The 25,964-nt window shown below is 41.0% G+C and overlaps 1 protein-coding gene across 1 annotated transcript in view; it reads right to left on the reverse strand.

The window, feature by feature from the left end:
• The window catches only part of LOC139710112 (dual 3',5'-cyclic-AMP and -GMP phosphodiesterase 11A-like), a 138,106-nt gene that overhangs the window by 107,852 nt on the left and 4,290 nt on the right, over positions 1-25,964 (reverse strand). The window contains exon 2 of the mRNA XM_071622045.1: positions 4,903-6,689. Within this exon, the coding sequence (XP_071478146.1) occupies positions 4,903-6,030 (1,128 nt within the window). The 5' untranslated portion in view covers positions 6,031-6,689. The remainder of the gene's footprint in view (positions 1-4,902; positions 6,690-25,964) is intronic.

Genomic DNA, 25,964 nt, shown 5'->3' on the forward strand with positions numbered 1-25,964 from the left:
TATAACTCTCACAGTCTGAGCACTAAGAAATCGGCTCGTAAGTTTCATGAAAACAAAATCAGTTAAGGATTCCGACATCCTGACATCAACAGATATATAGAGACAAAACGAGGGGACTTTGTGTGGGTGTGTGTGTGTGTTTGTTTGTTGATGTGTGGCTGACGTTCTAACAAGGGATGGAATAAAAAATAATAATTTCCCAATCTTATCCTCTATGTATTACGAGAATCTTTTTCCTGTTTGTCTTTACGATATGCCGTCTGATAGGTAATTTCATTTGTTGATTTTTTTTTCGCCTGTCTTCGTAAGACGAGCTAGGATATGTTCAGTCGTCGGTGGAAAAAATGATGAGCATCAGACCATAACTGAATTTGTGAGCGATACTCATCGCAGAGGCTGCGGGGCATCTCAAATGCGGGGGTGAAGTCTGGTTTAATCAAACCTCGACGGGGGAACAGCGCAGCCCACATAAAAATCACTTAGTTCGAGGATTACACCGAAACAAGAAGGGATAAAGACGTAATCTTGGGGAGAAAATGTACACAAAATCGAAGATTCCGAGATTTCTATCTTTATTAAGGCGTTTGAATAATAACATGCAAATGAGGTAATTCAAAGAAAGCCTTTATACGTCTTAAGGATCAGTTCGCGATTGGTATAGAAGCATTTATGAATAAAGAGAATACGATGTTTATTATGAGGCAGTAATGAGACGACTGTATGGTGCTCAGACAGTACCTACCAGATAATGTTCACCCTAAATGTATAAGATAAGCATATTTCAATCATAATTGACATTTTAAGGTTGTATAGGAACCTGCCTCGTGTGTTTGATTTTCATCACCTACGATAACAAATCATTTGGGGCGCCAGCGTTGATTCTTAATCGGTTTTGTTTTTGTTGCTTTTTTAATATCTTATGAAGAAAGCCCTGTCTTTTAGCGCAAGCGTGCGTACTTCATTACTCCATGTGTCTATATTAATAAGTGCGTGCACAAGCAGGGGAACAATCGAAGCATTCTTGTAGAATCTAATTAACTAGCGGTGTCTAAAGACTCTCATTAAGTGTAGAAGCATCTGCCTATAGAGGATGACGAGGTACTTCATTTAAGCAACAATCATCGTAGAAATCCCCACGTGGAGGGTGATTAAATAGAATACTAGATGAAGAACTACACTTCTTCACGACTATGTCTGCGGCAAAACTATCTAGTGTAGTTATTGATTTCGGACAAAGGTCAACACTCCCACCGAGTCAAAACTGCGAGTATTTCTATTGGTTATAATCATGTTCCATTTAGAGCACTGTTGTAGTTTCAGCACCCCGGATAGACGCTATAAACCACAAGTATACAATATACTCTGTATAAATTACAAGACAAAATGGCCATGATGTTCGTCATATCATTTCCTCAAGAAAAGAACTTGGAATAAGTATTGTGTGTATCGAATGATGTATGTATATGTTTAATAAGTCATCTCATAGTTGGTTTGACTTGACAATACCCTAAAGGTTGAGTAGTACAGCAGAAGCAGGTTAATAAAAGGACAGACTTATATACATTGCCCACAAAATCTAATACTTTCTTTAGATATCTCTGCGGAACCCTGTGGAATTGTCGAGCAGCAAAATACATTTAGAAAATTGAATTTCTTTCGAGGCAAACTCATTGTGAGACCTCAGGGGGAAAGCAATTCCACTGTACTCTATGCACATGGAAGAGTGATAAATAGCCTGGGCTCTTAAGTCCAGCATTCGATTCTTTCTCCATGTTCTCGGTGGATCTTTGGAAAGTGCTCCCTCACCAGGTCCCTTCTTACAAATTCCTAACTGGCAGTGCTGGGCTAATGATAGTGACGGGGCAGTGTAGACATAGGTAACTCTAATGAGGCCAGTCCGGGCAAGAGAGACATTATCATAAGTATCATAAACATGACCATGAACATGTTGTCCTTGGAACCACTTCATCAAGTGTTTCTTGTTGTGTGCATGCGTTATGTAATGGCAACAATACCCACTTTTACGGGGGGGGGGGGGGGGCAAAAGCTAGTCAAATGAGAAAAGGTCCCATTCAGTCACAAAATTATATTCGCAGCATATCAAACATGCAGGTAATTAGGCACATAAAGGTAGTTACACCTTCCATAGCACTTTCTCGATTGGATAATTTAAGCGAGAAATGCAGCTATCTATTAACATTTTTTGCTCATTACGTCGATTCGAAAAAACAACAACATGGAAGTCAGTGTAATTACTAATCCCCCTTCCGGACTAGATACTTCTCGTATAAATATACGACGTACGTTTTTATGTCCCTGAATGGCCCTATATTGATACGTTGTATATCGAAACGACAGTTTGAGCGTCGTTCAACATACAATGTATATTCATACGACTTGCACGTCGTGCCTGAATGCTCTCGTATCCATACGCTTCGTACATCAAGCTTATAGGGCCTATACGTCGTACTTGAACACTATCTTGAACAGGCCACAAGGTGTCTGAGATCCAAATGACAGAAAGAAACTTAAGTTCAGAGACTTATGGAATGTACAGGTCACGTCTCCATCTTCTGATGTTCTTACAATAGCATGTATCAGAGAACTAATGTCCGTTACAATCGTAACAACGCCCATCGCTTCTTACTGCGTAACTCTTCTATGGTGCTTTCAAAGTTCAGGAGGGGTTAGTGTTGAAAACCGATCCTGACTATATTCATTACGTTTTATAGTTCGGAATTCCCGGTGCTCTGTAAGGAGTGTAACTTATATGATGAGCCATGGGCATATGTCGACATGCAAGTCTGTTGTCTCTGAACCTGTTGTCGGTTATGATGTCACACTGTCGTATCTAGATACGACTGAATACGGAGACAAAGAATTGTGGATTATGGAAGCGGGCTAAGCATGAGTCCACAAAGCTCTAAATGCGATTCTTGCTACATGGTTATCAAAGCCGGAATTTGCTCCGGGCTGTGAGAGGATGACCTTCAGCTCTCAGAGTTCGGAGATAGTATAAGCATCTTATGGCAAGTACTCAAAGTTATTCCGCCAAATTTCATATGCAGATGGCCGTTAGCTACAGAATATAATCTGTAATGGAAGTTCCTTGAAATTCCACTTATCTCGTACATGCTTCCGAGTTCAAGCATCTCTATATGTGACACGAGGTAAAGCTCTTAACGAGCATGTTACATCATGAACCGTGTGATAATCGGTTGCGTTTGTTCCAATGTCATAACACTTTAGGCCATGATGGGACCGTGTGTTATCAACACCCCCCCCCCCCCGCTTCTGCTAATCAGAGCAGGGTTCTGTGTTAGTATCTTAACAGCCAGTTTCTATCATAATTATGCCGTCTGGAAATACTCTTACCGTACCTTCGATAATATTTCTATACTGACTACAGACATGTTTATTCTTTGCCACATGTCAAATAAAGTTGATCATAACGTTACAACTGCCTGTCGAAAGTACTTTTACACACATGCCAAAATACTCAAACTTATAAGAATGAATACTTGTCCTGCACCAGCCACGGATCAGGCTCATTTGAGAGTTACAAGACCTAGATCAGTATTTACTAACCTATTTCTATCTTCATATCTAAAGAAGATCACGTAAATAGCTATGAAATCTCAACCCATTGATGTTATTTCGTTTAAAGGAGCTATAGCGTCTAGAGGGCCCAGATTTTACAATCCAGCTCTTATTATGCATTTTTCTTCAAGAAAAAGAATATATGACGGCCACTTTTCATAATATCAATATAGTTTGGAGTAATCAGTAACTAACTAATTGCCCGGTTACTGGCAGAAAGCGAGACCAATTCACCTCATAGATAATGTACACAACGGTAAAGAAAAGGAATGTAAAAATACATCTTAATCATTCCATCATATTTTGTTGGCCGACCAAGCGCATGATTACTTCAAATCAGATATGATTTACATTAGGAGAAAATTATTTTAAAAAGTAAACGAAAGGCAATATTTGCAGTTTTATCGAATTTTACACTAATACGAATGAATGAAGTATTTTTCTGGGAGCATCCCTGAGTCAGAATTTTGAAAGTTTTGGAGTCATCTCTGTGAGAACCTTGGAGCATCATTCCCACAAATACTGGTCTTTACTGATTATCATCAGTTTAGACCAGTTCACAGTTAACATGACAACAGTTCACATGTTTCAAATTACCCCGAATCTTGAAAACACCGGAACAAAACAGTTGTTAAGCTACATATCACCCATCTACCTAATCATACTTGTATTTATTTTAACAAGCTCCCTCGAGTGTTTTAAAATATCATTCTACTGCAACGTGATGAACCGTCCATGCGTTTTCCATGACAGCTCTCATTGGAACTTCATTATGTCGTCATGTCTCACATGACCTCTATCTGCACATGCCCAGAATGTAACACCTCAATGGCTTATCACAATATGATTAGGGTAGATTTTTTTTTCACAGCTTTTCACGGTTGTGTATATCATACACGACGTCATGGTATGTGTGATTGCCGAGCAATATCTCGACAGTACAGACATCCAGAATGCATCTGTCCGATACATGGAAAGCGAATAGGTGGGTGTATGCCGATACTTCTGCACGCAAGGTATAAGAAGAAGCCAATTACATACTTTAAATTCCATTATCATTTTCAAGGCATGCAAAGAGCAATGTGAAAACCGCGGATCAAGTTTCTGATGTAACCACTGGCTCAATACATGAAATCACACCACTACAACCCTGTTCCGATCACAAGAAGATTTCGCGATTTGAATGATATGATATGCGCTAATTGCATTAAAAGCTTAAGCCTCTCTCGATCAATTCGCGCTGGTTTATAATTATGAATGCAAACAAGCAAGTAAACATATGTTATATTCAACTGGACTCACCTCAACTGGACTAGATATCTTGACAGCCCGACCTGTCTCTGCAACTTTGCCGACCAGACTTTCTCCAACTTTCACGGTCACAGACCCCTCTGGACCCGACTTGCCAAGTCCAAGTAACCAATCCGTGGGCCTATACGTAGGGGCTCCTGAAGACGAGTCGTAACGCTTCGATACCAAAACTTCTTTTCCCTTTGGTCCTTCCAGAATGAAGAGTTCAACTCGCTCGGCATCCACCAAGATGTTCACATTCGAGAGGATCTTCTGCCGAAGGCTATTGAGGTCTAGATCGTGAGAAATGTCCTTGACCAAGGCGAGGAAGAACTCTCGCTCGTTTGCCGATCGCAGCTGGAGCTTCGCCTCGTGCGTGATACTCGTACGATGGGGAAGCCTCACGCGGGGTTCCAGCAGAGAGCTCAAGGTGCTCGCGTGGTTCTGCGGAGGCGGAACGGTCGATGCACGACGTAGTCTCCTCCTACCAGTGAAACCCTTGCCAGGGCCCTCAGCGATACCCTTCTCCCTGGGAGAGAGTGGTTCAGTTTCCAACTGCATAGATCCCTCGTGCGTAGTCGTGCCAGCCGCCCATGTGCTAAAGACAGTCTTGGAGCGTGCCTTCGCAAAGTCCTGCCTGAGGTACTGCCTAGACCCAGATCGCGGTCTAACTGGGATGTTCGCATTTCCTTCGTCCGACGAGTTACTCTCCGATTTATCCTCTGTCTCGGACATTGTCACTCTCCGCGTCGTTCGCGGAGACAGGGGCTGCAGTGGCTGCAGAGTCGAAGTGCTTATTTGATTGGGCGAGTTTGGACTGGCCGTGTTTGCCGGACTGGCCGTGTTGGCGGGACTGGAGGAGCTGGGAGGCGAAGAAACCTCGTCCTCCTTGTGCATATCTAGCCATTTTTGAGCCAGGCTCTTGTTCGGCCCCTTTAGAAAGTACTCCTCGAACCAATCTCGGTTGGCATCGAGCCACACCTCGACCTGCTGGGCGTTGCAGGCGTCCATTTCTGACGCAGATGTTTCCGCACGGTTCTCGGACTGGGGCTCGATAGGGGCTACGTCTAACATGCAGGTTCGCACTGTGTCATACGCACTGCAAAGGAGCCTCCAGGGCAAACAGCGGATGAAATTCATCAAGTGTCATACTAAGACCACCGGGAGGCCAAGAAAAAAAATCGACGGATCAATCAGCGTGTGAAGGAATAAGGCAACAGAAAGAAATTCCTGTCCCCGATGACTCCCCGGATATTAGCTCTTCTCATGTATTTTAGATGAGAGTGATCGATTAGTACATTTATGCTAAGTAGCAATATTATTTCAGAGACGCAAAGATTGCGAGAGTGTTGTCATAACGACGAAAACGACCAAAGTTAACTAAAGTTGTGATCTATCGAGCTAGATTGCGAGCAGCTGTGGGGTGCAATTCGTATGCGATATATAATTAGCTGATATCGATTCGGAGAGTTGTGCCCAGGATGGTTTTTATGGATCCATAAATACCGTAACGATGTCGTGGCACGTGCTGGGAATGAGTGCGGCCAAGTGAACGCGCTGTGGCGCTATCCGCTCTTTTTTCAAGTGTGCGCAGAGAAATCAATACGGGCTCTCTCCACTACACAGACACACGAGTAAAATGTGCAGAAGTTCCATAGTATATATCCAGATTTATAACATCCGAAGGAGACTGTAGGTATTCCCACACGACACACACTGTCCTGGACTGAAGCGTGATTTAATCCGTTGATAAGAATCCTTTGTTGTGGTTAAAGCCCAGAAATCCATCGGTTAGAATCCTGGAGGCAAAAAGAACAAAAATACAAAAGATTGGTATAATTATCATTCATTCTTTATTGAAGTCCCTTTCTACATCTTCCGTTGATGTCTGAGCTATTCTGCAAAGGCAATCAATCGTCCGTCAAGGATTAGACTTTGGAAACAATTGCAGTAATAGGATTGATTGATGCATAAGAATGAAGTCATACATCTGAGTTCATTTTGCTCCCACGTCACGTTGCTTGCTGGAAATAAACCTGCACTGAATCTGAAATTGAAAATTGGGCACAACTACATTTGCTACCGTCGAGTTACTGTTGTGGTCTACTTTACTCAGAATATTATCTTGTAAAGGAAATACAGGAAAGAATAAGAAATACAATTTTGTTTTTGTATTTCATGGCGACCTATCATCAGCCTCTCAAACTTATTGGCACAGGCATAAAAATCAATACTTGTCAAGTGAAATTACAGATTTTCTGAGACACGCAAATAATCATCCTCACGCTGCACACGCACATACGCACACACACAAACACGCAGAAGAACCAGCGACAGTTGCTGTTTAGTTTGCTATGTGGATCGATAGGCAGCGACCTGTCCCAGACTTTAGTCTGATTATGTCATCGGAAAAGCATTTCATAGCAGGCAGAAAGACATGCATACTCCCATTCGTGACATTTTGTGGACGCGCAAGTAACCGCTTCGGCCATCTTGGTAGGCTGGTGAAGGAACTCAATGCCAGCATCGCAGGCGATGACCGCGGAACAGAATAAATCTCTCCCACCCCCCTCCCCTTCTCTCTCTCTCGCCCCCCTACCCACTATCCAATATCATTTTTGTAACTCTTTGCCTGTCTCTTTCTTCTTCTTCATTTTCTTCTCCCCTATACCCACTCATTTCCCTTGCTGAAATTAACCTAGACACTCATCGACATACACAGATGCGAGTTTGTGTTTTGTGTGTGTTCTTAACTTAAGCATTGTGTTTTTTATCATCATTATTATTCCGGTCGTTTTATAACATTTATCTTTACGTTCACAACTTGGTACTTCTTATGAACATCAAAATCCACGTAATTCACCTTAAATACCCTCTCTCTTGCATGAAAAGCATGCCTAAATCTATTCTAACCTCGCTCCCTATGGTGAAATACTTTTATTTTTTTTTCCGTGCCATGCACTTTGAACAAAGTGTACCAAGCTATAATTGGATTTTCTTTGTCAATCGGTAAAGCACACAAAGAAATAATCATGTCGGCTTTGGTTTTTTTTTTCTGGCTTCGAACGCCTCGGCTTCCTTCATTCTCTAAATTCACATCTCCTCATACCACATCCATGGCACTATAAATAAAAGATGAAGTTAAATCAGGGAGTGGCAAGCCTGGAAGTTCGAACACACGCTCGGATCCCGTCCTCCTCTTCCCGCTCCTCGGGACGCACCCTGATCCGACGAATAATCATGTATCAACCACACGGATCTGCACGAAGGCAATTATTCTTTGGACGTCTGTACACCACCATTAATGCTTTCAAACTATACGTGTTGTAAAACGGAAAAGGTTGCATGACATCTGTTGAACCGAATTTATGGTAAACTTGACTCCCCATTTTTTTTTCATTGAGAAATACGCTTTTCTTTTCAAACTCTGGGTGATGAAACGAAGGAATCGAAAATAATGTTCCCTTTTAAACCAATACATTTAAATACAATTATACAATTATACAAAAGTTACTTTAGCGATGTCATACCTAAATGCTTAGCCTTTTTTTTTTCTGGCTCAGATTGAGAAGACGAACATTTGTGAACAATGATTTCTCGGCAGAGTTGCATTAATGGTGAGTGAAAGATATAAGATAATGAAGACAATTAGTAACATCATTACCAGGTGCAATGCAATCAATCACTCATAATCAAATTGAAGATGGACGGAAAGAATGATATAAACCTGTCTTTCCAAATAGCTTGCCTGCTGAACAAAGCCACGTGATCGTTACGGCTAGTCGATGTATTACCACCATAAGTAGATCATCAATAGTCACTCCTTTGGTGAAGTCCTGTGCAGATATCCAGCCACTCTCCCCGTGTTCAGCAAAGGCGACTCTGCATAGTTTGTACACAGTACATGTCTGGCGCTTGAAAGGGTAATCAAAATATTCTAAATCTTGAAAATCTTGATTTAATCCGAATATCCATGTGACGAGCGCATGGCGAGATGAAAGCGGAATGCACGGATGTGTCGCGTTTGTGGCGGAGAAGTGTATGGCCACCGGTCGACTCCACTCACAATGCGAAACTGACTGTTGCTCTATCGCATCACGTTTGTATTCCTGGGGTACGTGCTCCTCAGACGAGGCAGCGAATAAGCTTTACGAGCGGCAGCAGACCAACCACGCCTGCGCAGTGCATCTCGTCCGATTTGGTCATTAGTGCGCGGTACTGATGCGTCAGTTTCTGCCTACGATGTAATGCATTATCATTTGCTTGCTCATGTAAGTAGATCTTTTCGAAACACAGGCAGGTCATGAAGAGTTGGTAAGAGAGCTGGTTGCATTATTGAAAAGTAGTCGTCCAGTTATTTCTAGTCCATCTAAAGAAAGTGCTTAAGAAATATCAAGCACGCTCCATTGTTTATGATGACACGACACAGGCGTATAAGTTGCAGTTCGTGTCTTCACTTTTATTCGCGTCAAGGAGGATGTTGACAAATTATATTCTAATCGTTTCTAGCGTCAAAGGATAACAATTTCTGAAGAATAGTGTTCCTTGGCAATTGAGAGTATAGGACAAAAGTGCACTATACTCTGAATTGCGGGGTATTTGGGATATTTCTAGAGTCAATTTTCTCATCCTTGCGCTGATGTTCACGACCGGATTCAGAATTCACAAGAATTGACGCAGAAATGAAAATTTTGTGGCTAGTTCTGTACTCCAGTGTTATTCGGAGGTTTAGTTGCATTTCGCATTATACGTGATTGATCGTCATAAAATCCACCATAAATAGAAAATGCCGGCTATTTTCTCCCGCCTAGAACTCTTTTAATCACCCTCACTACGCTTTGAATGATAAAATTGGATATTTTAAGTTCGTTTTGCACGTGTGTGCGCATAATGTGCAGCCATGTTTAAAATGATGAGATACATGGAGAGGAAAGGCGGTCTTTTCTCAAAGCCTGTAATTCATGTCTCGATTGGTGATGCTGGATAGAAAATGCGTCGCAGACATGAAGATTTAACGTGGCTGATATTGTGCTATATCAATTATGGAGCTGGTTATTTTTTAAGATTTGACGTTTTGACCCCATGGTCTTTTGAGATACTGCCAGCTCTTCCGCAAGCACTGTTATGGAAGTTGCTGGAAATTACAGTAATAACACTAAACACCTGATTCAGTCATTAAAATTTAATAATCCCCCCAAAATGGGAAAAATCACGTTTCATTTCCTACTGAACACTTATGAGGCAGCAGCAAGTGAACAAAAAAAAAAAACACAAAACAAATAACCCCGAACAATATCGCTTAATGTTTTTTCCGTCTTCTTTCGTAACATTTATTCGTGTTCCATCTGCAACTTGCAAGGCAGTGGTTTCGCAGAAGACACAACCCTGTGAGGAATGCAACAGGCACATGACATGGTTGTACTTGGGACTAGGGGACACCAGGGGATACCAGAGCGACACCATTGCTAGAGTACCTGCATATAGAGACTATTAAATCTATATGTAGGTACTCTAATTCACCAGTACAACATCAGGGAGACACCAGGGGTAGATAGGAAGACACCAGGGCAACAGCATGGGGACGGACACCAGAGGGACACTAGAGAGACGCCAACGGGACATCAGGGAGATACCAGGGAGACGTACACCAGAGGGACACCAGGACGACACCAGGGGATATCAGATTTTTACTTGTCTTTTTTCACAGTTGTAAACTCGTCATGATTTGTCGCAGATTAAACCACGGAGATATTTTTAACCCTCTTCTCAGACCGCCATTCTGTCGGTAATCTCGAGATAACTGCCGGCGCATGTCATCGGGAAGGGGAAAACAAGGTAATTGACTGCGATTTCCCCTGGCGGATTTCGTCCCTCGTGTCCGTGTTTTCACGCCTCCTACTATTCTGTCAAACAGAGATGATCTCCCGTCTCGCACCATCTCAACACTCTCCTCCTGTTATTTATACCATGACATTCCAAGATGCTCGCGATGCGTGTTTTCGATGTCGTTTAAAGAGACAGGGACATTTCTTCATGTTGTTGTCTTTGCTGTTGTTGGATTCTCATCCAACCAGGCACCATAAATAGTCACATTTCGAGGGAGAGGAAGACAACATATTGTTGGGTATGTAATGTTTGCCCCTCTCACGGGATTCTCTTCTACCTCCTCCTCATCACCCCACCGACGTCACGCCACCCCCTCCCATGCTCGCCGAGATTGCTTACTTTTTTAAATGCATTACCACTGACTCGCTGGCATTTTCTGTTTCAAGGAACGAGACGCCAACCTGTTGGCTTTCCGACCTTTAGGGGATGACCTTTCCTTGTGGCGCCGTATGAGAGCAGCCCGGTCCCTTGACATGGCTGGAGGGATGTTGGCAGTCCTCGGCTGGCTTGTGGAAAAATCATCCTAATCTGAAATTTATTGGTGGCACGATTCGCGCATCACTCGATGCAAATGTAATAGACAGCCACTTGAATCTCAACTATAGTCCCTGAAAGTGGATTCATTGTCATTTTATCATGAATGTGAATGAGCAAAAGATGAGTTTTTTGTATAATTTGTATTTTTGTTTTTTCGGCGATTATTCACTGATACTGAAGCAACAATGATGAGAAAAGCGCACGTATCCGCTGCTCACACCTAATAATGCAAGAGGACATTTAAAAGCCCTCAATCATCGAGTAGACTTCGATAGATCATAACATAGAGTAAAGTCATGGAAATGGAACTGTGAGAGGTTTATTTCAATCAGGCTAAGAATAAGCTGATGAATTCCAAATTTAGATCCGTCACACACCTGTCACATCGCTCACGGTTTTTTCGTGCAATCTATTATAGACGGAGTGGTGATTGTAATATGGCCTACTTCTTCGGAAATATCTTCAGTAAACGTTCTAATTTTTGACGTAAATTAAAGAAAAATTTCAATCCTTCGCATTAAAGTATTCAAGAGTTTCAGTGATAGTTGCCAAGTTATTTGCCAAACGCATGCATTTATAATATTATTGAATTTCCATAACTTATTAATCTCGGTCCGATTTTGATCTAAACTTTCATCCTAAACATGATGCGAGTTTTCGTTTTACACGTAATAGCTAATATACACGAGGAATGCATAAACGAGCTTGTTGTCCTTATCCTGAACCATGAAGGCTTTTCTGTTAAGCCTCATGGCAAACTGTGGAGCCAGCTTCATCTCCGCTCACTTCTTATTTACCTTGTCAGCGAAGATATTATGCTTCAGCGTTTTAGTGCCCATCTATCTATCTCTCTATCTATCCATCCATCTCTAAGTATTTGTCTGTCTCTCTGTTATGGTCAATATCACATAATAAATGACTATTATGCCAATAAACCCTATATACGCCTCTAACGCCATGCGGTGCGAAGCAGGGAGCGCCCACAAAGTGAAGCTGTTCCGCAAAACACGTCAAGAAGCATTTGTGTAAGTGCTGCATGATGGGACTGACAAACTGCATTTGACCCCCCCCCCCCACTATCTGACATTCAAAGAATGCATTACGTCACTTATTAAGTACTATACTTCTGGATACAAGATGAGAAGGAGAAACTTAACCTTTGTACACAGATTTGAATTGATTGGGTTTTTTTTTTACATGACCGCCAAGGAAGCAATGAATACTTGTAACCAAACAACGACGGCGCTAAAAAGTCTTCCCTGGAGAACTATGGCCAATGAGGATAAGTTGCTTTGCCTTGGGGGTACAGCCTCTCCAGCCAGGGGACTTGAACAACGGACTTCGTGATTTACAGTACATGGTCTTTATATTCATTGCACTACAACAGCACCTATCGTAGATTTATCTGATTCAAATCCTATCTCTTTCTTATTCCTTCCATCTATTCTGTAGATCCGAGCTGCAACTTCCTAGACGTCCATTGTAGCAGCTTCCACCGTTTATAAAGAATGAAAAAAATCTTCTCATCAAAGTTAGATACATATTGTTACTTTTATTTGATAGTCACAAACGATATTATTGTGTGACAAAAGTTGCATTCGTATATAATGTCTGCACTGATCACACATTAGGTGCGATATTGTGTGTTGCACATTTCATTGGACTTGAAGATAAAATGAAGTTGAACGAATGAAGATGAATGAAGTATAATGTTTACGCGACATGTTTTAAAGAACAATCTTCAACGTATTTCAATGAAATTCATAGTCGCCTGCTTAGTATATACACGCGAAATGCACACATTTTATACAAACATTCACACATACATACATGTACATCTCACTATTGAGATAGGTAATTTTTCGAAATCCGAAGTTGACTATAAAAGCAGAGGTTCACTGTCGCACCGAACGTGCTCAACTCAAAGAGTTATACTCCCGCTCATTATGATAAGTTACTTTTTGGCGGCGGTCGATACAGCTCTACAGGTGCTGAGACGCAGTGAAATTCTACGCCTGGTATCGATGGACGGGACGGGAGGAAAGTGCCGTGCAGAGTCGAATGCCAGCCGACCACAAGGCACGTATCGCGCGGGAATCACAATCCCGACAAGAGTCTACAGTTACCTCGGTGGAAACCGAGGCCTGCCCGGAAGATGCGCCGATTTAACGATAATGTCAAAAGTTTTTGCCTTGGAAAGCAACGTGCGATAGTGGCTACATGACCGGATCGCGCCTTGGGGCATGTTTTCCATTCGCAATTCCACAACAGGGCACTGTACAGGCAAACAAACTAATCATTCTTGCGCAGAATAATGATTTGCATTACGACTTGTAAACCATTCGGAGAGTAGAAACGGAGTGTGCGTTGAAGACGAGTCTGTTTTTGCTGTTGTTGTCTCTGGTGCAAGCGCACTAGCGTGAATAAACAAAATGCTAACGAAAAGCAAGGGGGAGCCCGCGTCGAGTGCATCTTAATGGCATATAAGAAAGCGTGTTCCGTATTAGAATTCCCTTAAAGGCACACTGTGTAGTTCCACCAAGAAAGTGAACGGGAATGATACAGCACAGCAAGGGTTAAACAAGCGTGTCAGTGTTACGTATGTTTTGTCTTTGTATATTATGTGTTTGTTTTATTTTTCAGGTAGGTGTTGGTTTGATTTCAGAAAACTCAATGTGTTTTGCCGTCTTAATATTGTAAGCTGTCATGGCTATGATTATTGTTATCAAATCGACGAGAATTATATACATGTAGATCCATTAAACATTTTGTACATTCTTGCAATTAAAACTTCAACAGCAGATTGTAAGAATTTCAAAACGGGCCTTTTCTTAGTTTCGATGGAAAGCGCGTCAGTTTTTGTATCATTAGGGGTCATCCCCAAGAGTCATACAACCCACGAGATCGACATTGAAAAAAAAAATCCATGAGTCATACAGCCCATGAGTCACACAGTCCATGAGTTCGACACTTGGTAGGCAAATAAGGCCCTCGAGTTCGACATTACAACACGGAGCTTATGTCGGTCTCGTGGGCCCTCTTGGCTTTAGTGTCGAAGTCATGGGCTATATGAGTCGTGGGCTTTATAGCTCATGGCTGTATGACTTGTGGGCTGTATGACTGGTGGGCTGTATGACTGGTGAGCTATATGACTCGTAGGTGTCGGTTTGGTGACGTGCACCCGTTTCATATTCCCGCTATCAAAATTTGTCCCAGCATGACCATTTATAGATATTTTTTTAAAAGAATACAGGCGGAAATAGAGAAAGAAATAGGGCCTACTGATATACACACACTCACGAAAAAAAAAGTGAGTGTACGTGTGTGTGTGTGTGTGTGTGTGTAAATAGTGGGTATATAATGGACAGAAGGACAAAAAAAAAAGGGGGGAATGTTGACCAGATGATGTTGACACTGATGCACAATATTATTATTCATTGTACAGGTGTTTTTCTCACTCTAACAGTGCTGTTTGTTTCACTCCGGTCTCGTTGGTGTTGTAGTTGTGGCTGGGAAATCTATACAGAATGTACATGTTTGCTGCAGTCCGCTTCAAACACAGAACCTCCACTTCAAGCTGGAATCCTAGACACGCGAGCGACACTTCGGTCCTGCGAGACCACACTAAAAGCGCGGGAAACGGGACACTTGTTGCTTTAACATGCAGAAAGCGACATTGCGCATCTTCAAGGCGCTCGATAAGGCAGCAGTAAATGTGATATTTTGCTTTACGCGATGACCCTCGTGTAAGGCGATGTCAACAAAATCTTTGCAGCGCCGACACCTGCAATGGTTCTGTTGCAGGTTACAGGGTGAGACGATAGAGAAATTTTGTACTTCTGGATATAAACTCTCTGATATGGCTGAATGCGTACAACACCTACAAAATAGTAATCCTAAATGACAGCCATAGAAATCATGGTATTTAAGGAATAGTAGCGTAATATTGAAACTAAGGTTATAAATGGAATTTAGCTGCAGCATTTCACGTTATGATGATTAATAGATTATTGATTATTCTTAAAGCTTTGCAACATCATGTAGGAGAACTGGTAGTAGACAATATCGTGCTCATGCAGTTGATATGAATGTATACCATTGGCTCTCACGTACACCATTGTGCCTAGGCATATTGTGCCTTTATACACATAATTAATTGATTAATAAATGGCTCAGGATGAAATAAAGAAAAGCTAATGTATATATATATATATACACATACGGGTGTGTGTATATGTGTGTGTGTGTGATGGCGAAAGCTTACATCACAATTTCGGCATTGGAGGGCGTGGTCAACAGGCGGTTAGCGTCATGGCGCCACATAGCAGATCTTTGTGCTGATGAATTAGGAGTTCTCGACAATGCAGATCTTGCACGGTATAATATCATTGCAAAAAGGACAGGAAGAGGTGTGAGCAGGACTTGATGATGTGTGCACTTAAGCTGCTTTATAGTATCTTCATAATGAAAGGATATAGGGACAGGGAGGTGTTGAGGAGGTGGCTATGTTGGGAGGAGGTCATTGTCACTGTCTCATGCAGATGGAGATACTAAATGCCATTCACCTCCCTCAGCGGAATTTACCTGACCTGATGTGCACTTCTATCGACTTTCAATCATTTACAATTCCCTCGCCGGAAATAAATGATACTTGAATCGAACTGACCTCTCTTATACCTGATGGCAATGATACTCATATTCGATCTGGTAACTGTCATTCTCCATTTCCCTTGGCTCGTTGAATCTTCTCTCTTGCCGTAGACAAATATCAATGTTAGTTCATAGAATCAGTATCGCGTGCAGCGATGCAGTCCGATCGAATTTAAAGAAGATACATACATGGAAAGTATTCACTGAAGTTTTTTTTCTTTATTTATTTTCTTGGTTGCTCGTTTACTTTTGGTCAGCGACTTGCTTCTAATTCGCAGGGCGCTCGTGCACGTGTACATCGATTTTGTTGAAATGCTGTGACAAGGGATGTGGTAATGCAATTTGTTGTTTGATCACGCCGGTCTGGACAAACCTTTCACAGCAAAATATTCTTTCAAAGCCGAGCAATCTTTGTGTCACGAGGGACAACGGCAAGACGATCTTTAATCTGGGGCCCGCAAAATGCGTATGAATATGAGCAAACATAAAACCATCGGTGAGAGCGTTTTTATTTTTATCTATTTTTTTTTTTACACAACCGTTGATCTTTGGCCGCTTAAAATTTGCACACTTGGAAACCGGTCTCATAATGTTAAATCCATTGCTGATTAAGACAACGGGGAAGATAGTATTTCAACCAGTGCGTTTTAAAATGACCTCTTCGAAAAATAGTCGTATCATAGTGTAAGATGTTTGAAAAATGTTTGGGTAATTCGGCCAATTCTTCACTTTTTTTCTCTATCTCTCTCTCTCTCACTCTCTTTATCTCAAGCATTATCAACCTTCTCAGGATCATCACCTTAGAATGAGATTGACATGGTACGCAGAAATGTTACCGACGGGACTGAGAGCGTTAGTTGGGTAGCAACAAAAACGGGGTTGTCTCAGCTTTTCACACAAAGGGCCTACGTAAACGCGATGTCAAAACACCGAGGTTAAACGATTTCAGTGCGCGACTTCATACCCTGAAAATATGACACCATCTGATGATATCTGTGAGGCTGAACTCTGTCTCCATCGACCAAGGTTTCATTTCCTCGAGGAGGACTTATGGAACACAAGGTTGATTCTTTTTATTCTACGTGTGGCTGTCTCTATAAGGCTTTCCATCTCTGGCGAAATACATGATGTACGTGTAATTTTCCGTAATCGGGTGCTTCGAAAGGCATTTTTGTTACAAGGACAATTATTGCATTCTTTTTTGATCTCTCTTTTTTCTTCAAGTCAATTCTATCGTCCAAATCTGGATCTTTTTTTTGCGTGCATACAAATTACATACGTATACGTCTTTAATGTTATATATATATGCATACGTAAGTAGTATTATACATACATAGAATGCATACAAACAGAACACAGGCATAACATAGACACATAGACATGACAGACATACAAAAGATATACAATATGGCAGAATGTATAAATATGTCTGTATGAAAAATGCCTAAATTTGTAATGATTATTGACAAATGTTATCCTTTGCTATCTATGTATCATTCCTTCAAACGTATGTCGAATCTATATTTTTTGTACATTCTGTTGAAAGAAGTGAAAATAAAACCTTTGAATTGAATTGAATTGAATTGGTATTCATATCAATATCAATGTCGTACATACATGACATTACTTCATTTATGAGTCATCATCGTGTTGAGTGTGATGTGCGTGTATGCAGGTGTGTAAATGTATGTCAAATCAATAAGTATGATAAATTAGAGGTTTAAAAAAGATATGAGTGAGTGTAATTTCATGTCTAAAAAGACGGTTATTGTATAAAAGTTTTGAAGGCAATGTGTGTATGTATGTATGCGTATGAATAAAAATGTAAGTGGATCTATACTTTTTAACAGAAACATACATCTTGTTTTTCTTCTCTCTCTCTCTCTCCATTTCTCTCTCGCCCCCCCCCCCCCCATCGCTCTCCTTCTCTTTTCTCACTCTGACTCTTACAAACGAACGCACATACACACAAATACACACACACACACACACACACACACTGTTTCTCTCTTCTCCTCTCTTATCTATATCTGTCCGTCAGTCTGTCTTCTACTTTTTCATTTAATTCCTCTTCTTCTCCTGTTTATCCGTATATCTACCTCCTTCTGTATATCTTCTCTTCCCAACTTTCTCTCTTTCTGGTAATTAAGTATAACTCACTGTACATAATGGATAAGACTTCACATTAAGGTCAGATTTATTGAGTTGACGCTGGGGGAAGTGAAGGCTCCGGAAAACACTTCTACCAAGAAATGCTGTTTTTCGTCCAGTATTGCACCGTTTCCTGGACATGAATCATTCGTGAGGTTGGCAGAGAGTAAATATTTGTGAAAGCCAATGCTGTTGGCATATTCGTCTCTTCCTGAAGAAAATGTGGAAAGCGGATAGCTGGATGGAATCTCGTGCCAAACTGGTGCACTTTTCTTTTCTTTTCTTTTTTTTTTGGCCTGGAGCATAGAAGCTGTTGCAATCACGTCGGGAAACAAACAAAAAAATCCCTTTGGTAAAGTGCAGACAACAATTGGTAGTCTTAACATAACGTGTTCTTCATGTATGGGACATTATTGGAGAATTACATTCTAAGAAGCTTAAGAGAGTTCAGCGTTCAGTGACTGGTATCAATTATTGTACAAGAGGACGACATTGTGGGGCATTGTATCCCCCAATAATATATTTGAGTGAAACATTTTCATGTAGCACTTCTGCACATACTATTTGACTCATTCGAGACTTCTACACTTTTTGACTACAGCCCGGATAAAACGTTTTGAAGCTATAGGTCTGTAAAACAACAAGGCCACTATCATTCACAAGTTGTCGTCTGTGGTTACACGGACTAGTACAAGGATGACATGTATAGGGGCAATGAAACAGCTTCGGAAAGGGCGGAGTGACTGAAGGTAAGTTGCGTCCCCCTAAAAGGGTATTAGCCAGACGTTCGTCAGTTGTAAGTAGCCACACATTAGTACAGTGTATTTTGGTGGATTGGAGGAACTACATACAGCAAATTCTAGCTGGAATGTCGACGAAAAGTGATTCTCTTTTGTCTACACTGGAGGCCCACCTCGGTCACATCTTCATATAATCGATGCATATCATTCAATTTTCATTGATTTTACTTGATTGGGAACACACGATGGATTATCAACTTGAGGCATTTTGATGAAGCGTCGGTCGGGAATTCAAGAGGTGTGAGAAAAAGATAAATATCATTGTTTAAAATTTCGCAGGTTAGATAATCGTTTCTCTTTGTCAACCTGAGATCTCATAACCTAATTCTACATCTGTGTAATGGTTTTCAGTTAAAAGAAAAACAAAGCAGGAGAACATTAGTAATTGGATTTCGTCTGATGCAGTGCAAGATCCCTAAGAATATTCAAAGGTTGCCGCGCCATCTTATCCACTGTAGCTCTTAATGCCGCATGCGTTTTAACAGCGCGATCGTTTTCCATGCGCCCAAACAGAAGAGATAAATGGACTGTGACCAAACTGCTGTAGGCCCTCTGTCTTCCGTTTCACAACATCCTGGGTATGAATGACGACGCAGATTATCAGTCTCTGACGTGGACTAATTTTGGCCAAAACCGCTGCTGATACTCAATCCATCTTAATAATGACATAATCCCGTAAGCCGCGCATTACATTAGCCCTGTCCTCCGAACAGCAAAAATAGCCCCTATCTATTATCATTTTTTTCATCATAGTTTTCAGCCCCATCAACATTTCAACATCAGATAGTTCATACTCCTTCCCCCTTATATCCTCTTCCCCCTCTCCCTCTCTCTAACTCCTACCTCCTCTCCTTCTCTATCTCCCCGCCCCTCCCCCTCCCACATTCTCCCTCTCATTCTTCTCAAGCAGTGCTGGCTTGGAGGCGCCAAAACCACCGTTTTTAATTCCATCGAACAGATAAGATTGACAAGTGGAAATGTGGAAAGGGGTTAAATTCAAAGTTTTCAATTTCCATTTGATCACACCATTGTGCGCAGGCAGCTGTTTGCTCTAAGTTTCATGGCGGTGGGGGAAAAGGGCAAGCGCAAAGTGACTTACCTAATCCGTGTATTTGGCCAGAAAGTGGCTGAAAAACGTAAAATTTCCTCTCTTGGTAGGAAAAAAACGCACATTAAATAAAGACACGTGTGTGGAGATGTGAAATTGAAATTTCCGTCTCTCAGGAGCGTAGCAGCTGGAGAAAATATTTTGTTGTTGCTGTTGTTGTTGTTGTTGTTGTTGTTGTTGTAATTTTGTTTTTATTACTTCAAAGGAAATCACAATATTTACAAATGTTTTGGGCCTGAATAATACGATGCCCATGTAAGCTTAAAGTCAGAGTATTAGTGGGAACAATTTTAAAGACACAATTAATACACTTACAATGTTTATTACGTCTCCCAAGAAAACTTATCTTTCTACTTGTTTGCATTATGGTTTGATCAAGTTGATCAAGGTGGGTTTTTTTTGTATTGTAAGACTTATGTAGATTTTGTATAAATTTTGTATACATGGTATGAATTTGCATAAGATATCTCTCCATTTCTCTCTTTTACGAAAAAAAAATCGTACACATTTAAAAAGTCAAGAGCTGTACAAGTTTAGAGGGTAAGATGAATTCGTTACTCTGTGTCATCTATAGGATTTTTCTGTTCTGTTAAATTGCTACGAATACAGTTGTAACGTGAAATTATGTTCGCACTTTGTTTCTTCAAATCCTGGGGGTGTTTCACAAAGCTGTTCTTAAAGTTAAGAAGGACTTAAGAACGACTAGTGATCAGTTCTTGTGCTGAATTATTGAGATTTTGAAAAGAATAGCACATCACAACTGATCACCAGTCGTTCTTAAGTCCTTCTTAACTTTAAGAATAGCTTTGTGAAACACCCCCTGGAATGCAAGATTTATTATCCCTACGGCAGATGAAAATAAGATCACGATGTCATGGGGGTTAAATAAGATTTCATGTATTGTTAAGTTCTCTCTCTCTCTCTTTCTCTCTCTGTAGCTCTCATATGGCGTTTTCACATCAGCCCGATACAAATCAAAACTCGAGATATTTTTCGTTATCGCAAATTAGCGCGCTATTTTATTTCCTATTCACATCAGCCCGAAGAGAATTAGCCCCAATTTCTTACGAGCTAATTCGACAGCTGAGCATGCGCAAACAGTGTTGGGTATACCAGTAGAGCGCGTGCTTTAGCGGGTCACACACGCTAGGCATGATGGGATGCATCGCGCTAATTTCTTGAGACGATTTCACATTATCAAATAGCGCGCTAGTTCGCAAATTATCCCACTATTTCAGAAATTTCCCGAGTTGCACTCGAGAATTTTTTTTCTATCAGAGCAATAAGATTAGCGCGGTAATTTATATTCACATTATTATCAAATAGCGCGCTATTTTGTGATCAGGTTAATTTCCCAAGTCTGAAAATAGCGCGCTATTTCGAAACATCGGGCTGATGTGAAAACGCCTATTCTCTCTCTCTCTGTGATGATTGATTATGATGTTGTAAGAATTTTCAGGGAATGTAATGCAAGCAAATTATGTTTGAAGTGTTCAGTAGGTGTTTTCACATCAGCCCGATAAAAATCCAAGCCCGAGATAGTTTTCGCGATCGCAAATTAGCGCGCTATTTCATTTCCTATTCACATCTGCCCGAACATTATCAAATAGCGTGCTAGTTCGCATTAATTATCCTGCTATATCGGAAATTTCCCGAGTTGGACTCGAGAAATTTTCTCGATCAATTAGGGCCCTGATGTGTATTCACATTATCAAATAGCGTGCTGTTTCGTGATCGGGTTAATTTCCCAAGTCAGAAAATGGCGCGCTATTTCGAAACATCGGGCTGATGTGAAAACGCCTATGAAATTCAATGAATATCACTAGTATTTAAAAGCAAAACAAGTGTGTGTGTGTGTGTGTGTGTGTGTGTGTGTGTGTGTGTGTGTGTGTGTGTGTGTGTGTGTGTGTGTATCAAATGCATGAGCGCCAGTTCAGAGCCTTGGACAGTAACTCACAAAACAATTTTTTTTTAAACAACTATATCGTAGAGACTCCGGTACATGACCGAGCTATTCTTCAGTACTCCAGCTGTACTTAGATTGAGGTACATTGATAAATCTACTAGTATACAATATTGTCAACGTGAGAAGATGGTAGGACAAGCGAGTCGAACTGTTGACTCACTAAATCTATACACACCAAGTGTAAACAACGTTGTTTTTAGGCACTTTAGAAAGCACGCTATTCTGTAGCTGGGTTGATTTTGGGGTCTATCAAGGAGTCTTAACATCCTTATTGACAATCGTTGAATTATTTATCATTGTGAAATTTTATCTTTCTCATAATGACGTATAAGGAGAATAGGGCTGCATCACTAAAGTGGCCACACGATTTTTGTCTCTATTCACGTTTCCCACAATTTGTCCTTGCTCTTTGTCGAAATGTTTGTTCGTTTCGGGTGTTTTGTTATATAGTTTTTGTTTTTTGGCGGGATGTGTGGAAGATTTTATATAACAACGTATAGATATTATGTTGTGTTGCGGATTCAGTCTCGATGAGGCCAGTTGAACTCTTTTGTTGAACTCGTCAGGCTTGATTTCTTCCCTAAGGTCAAAATTTGTTCTGTTGTCGTTGTTTGCTGGCCGTGTATGTCACGATTTTCTAAATCACTGGACCTTACATCCCATTATTTCGCTGACGTTGTTTGTCTTTGGCAATTGTGGAAAGCAAATACACTTTTACCATAGGCATAAAGGGATACATCGTAAAATTCCGCTGTTGCTATTTTCAGAAGACTCTCCAGTAATGTGACAGCGCTGTCTGCGTACATGAAGACATAATGTTGTCTTCCAGGCTTTCTTTCCACTTCTTGAACTTCTGAACATCTCATTTATGCTTTCGTTTTACATTGCTTCGCTTTTGTTTTGGAGCCGAATGTGATAGAAGGAGAGAAGATGGATTGTTGAAAGCAGTATCGTTTATCGGCGAATGTAGTTATGAAGAGAGCGCTGACAGTTTTCTTACAAAAATGATAAAAAGGAAGGTTGGGGAAGAGACGATGAAACGTGATGTCTGAAGAGCTACATTTCATGGCGAGCTAGCATAAGAGCACACATTAACATGCAGCGCTCAGTTGACAGTCCCAGCTATTTTTCTTCGCCGTAACGACACCATGCCTTCAAAAAAAAGGGGAGCATTTAACCTAATAAGGAATACCATTACCATCCCAGGCAAGCCGCCCCAGACAGGTTTCGAGGGCTTACAAATTTGATCAAAACGCCATATTTGTCCACGTATCGTTTAGATTTCCCGGAGTCTTGATATATTTTTAGCGACTCCCATCGACCGAGTTTTAATGTGGAATCTGAAGAGAGAGCAGGCTGAGAGATCCGGGGGCCGGCCTGATTATTTTCCCCGTAAGAAGCGGAACAGTTGCTGCTTGTCTATGTCGAGCTGGTGTTCTTTCCTCGAATACTTCAGCTTGTTTTTTAAGCGACACAGTTATCATTTTTTTTCTTTCTGCTTGCTTTTCCCCTTCCCAAGGAATTTATCCGTTCGCGGTATTAGCTCTTTTCGTGGGGAAAAAAGCCTCAATGTGAAATAAAGATCGGTGGCAAAGCGCAAACTTCGATCCGCCTTCGCCACTATCGCTGACACCATAGAACTGTACACGCATCCTTTAAACATCCCTCTTATATGAACTCATATGGCATGGCCCAGGTCACCACCAATAGCTAATCACCTGTTCAACATTTCAGTATGACAAATCTATTTTGAAGATTTCATCAAAATCCCGTTAAAATTTGCCCAGTAATATTGGTTTAAAAAAAGACAAACAAACAAAAACGATGGCATAAACACAACCTCCTTGGCAGAGGTTTAAAAAAAGAAGAAGAATGCTTGAGTCTTCAGGATGAAGAGAAGTTGTCGCGCCAGATCCACTTTTTTTTTTCCCGGTAGAATTTAGCACGGATATCAAGGAGGATATTCTTACTCTAAAAGGTAGGCTATTGGAACTCATTTCAAAAGCTCATTGTGAGTGGTAGTCCCCTGCCTTGGGTTTCGTTTTGCCTCCGGCTCACGACCAAAAGGAAAAACTTGATACAGCACCGGTGGCATTGGCTGGGACTAAAGTGCATCTTTTATTAGGGCAGTGTCCTCATCCTCTTCTTTGGTCCCACCCTAAAGGGATATTTTATTGGTTATTTGTCGACTCTATTGTCGTGGCATCAACCAGCTTTCTACGCCGAGTTGCTCTGCTTGTCATATTTTAAGGTCACCGTCATTCTTTCTCTTAATACAGATGCACACAATTATACACACAATTATGCACACGCACACATAATACTCACTGCAGCCTCTCTCACACACAACTAATTAGAAAAAAAGTCCCAGATATTTCAGCACTTACAGTAGCTACAATACACACGGATATCTTCATCACGTGAGTATGTAATTCACATAAACAGAGATATAGAGTAACAAAGAAAGAAAGAGAAGAGGTCATAAATCTGGTTCGCATGCGTGTGTGTGTTTGTGTGTCTGCACAAATCCTTCATGAACAACCCACTTGGTTATCATATGGGGTAATTAGCGTCTTCACACTTCGGTTCTCAAGCGTTCCATCTCATATTAAGTGAAATACTATCCACGGTAGACAGCAATGGATCCTCCAAACACACACACACGCACGCACACACACACGCACGCACACACACACACACACAACTACACATACACACACACACATACAAACACGCACCCAGATAAAAACAAGCCTGAATGAATACACATCTGCAGAACCATTTCAGCGGCCTGATATCACAAATAGATAGGCCTTCTATTCTGTCAAAGTGGAATGCATATAAAGATATATGGAGAAAAATTGGGCCGGACTTGGAAGTACGTGTGTCAAGACGGAGTTATAAAAATAAATAAATAATAATAATGATACGTTTTGATACTTCATTTGAGTTTGAATTTACTTTGGTTTTGGTCATGGAAGCTAAATCGCTAAATCCATCTCGTGACCAAACAATAAAAAAAAAGGATAAGGGAAGATGAAACTCATCGGGAGGGGCGAGATCACCCAAGAAAACCCCAACCTAAATTGCATGCAGTGATAATGAATGCCGATTACGAGGCCGGTGGGAGCAAGGCGCCAACCGCGCACTCCATTTGGGCTTGGAGAGCCATTTTCGCTGGTTTATGCCGAATTCACTTCAATCTTCATTAGCCACCAAGCCAAGCCTGCCAGCCAACCTTTAGTCAAATTGAATCTTCTCCGCCATCCTTTCCCCCTACTCTCTCCCTATTTTTTTTTCTTTCTTTCTTGGATGCACTGTTCCCGTATCATTTGATGGGATTCATGGGAGTACTTGAAAGCACAAGAAGTTCTCATGAGTTCACCCCCTTCTCTGCCCCCCCCCCCCCTTCTCTCTCTCCAATCTTTTCTTCAAAGGCGCATCTGTAGTTTCGGGTGAAATCAATTCCCGAGCTCGCATAATTAAGACGAACCCTGAGCACTGACCGCCCGTCACGGCAAATCAGGAGGAATGTGAGCCCACTCGCCCGCATAGCACGGGCAACAGGCAGCCGATGAGTGGACCCCAAGTCAATATGAAACAGGAGGGATGAGGAGGCAGGGAAGCAACCAAAAAAAAAATTAATCTGGCCTCATATCGGTCTCTTCTCGTAAATGCATATTATGCATATGTAATATAAATACATGTATATATATATATATATATATATATATATATATATATTCATCTCTCTCTCTTTCTATATATATATATATATATATATATTTGTATATATATATTGATATATATATACCTATATATATATATATATATTTAACTAATTGTCAACCTAAAAACGAACAGATTTTTTTTTTCTAAAGTGAATTCCCCTTATCTGCTCGAAAAGTTTAAAAATCATACCATGTTTTCTAAAATTGAAGCTAGACTTTGCCGCTTTGAACAGGACCCCATAAAA

Source organism: Diadema antillarum, unplaced genomic scaffold (assembly GCF_040938485.1).
Source record: "Diadema antillarum isolate AM-2024a unplaced genomic scaffold, OU_Dant_1.0 seq00001501_RagTag, whole genome shotgun sequence".
NCBI classification, from domain to species: Eukaryota; Metazoa; Echinodermata; class Echinoidea; order Diadematoida; family Diadematidae; genus Diadema; species Diadema antillarum.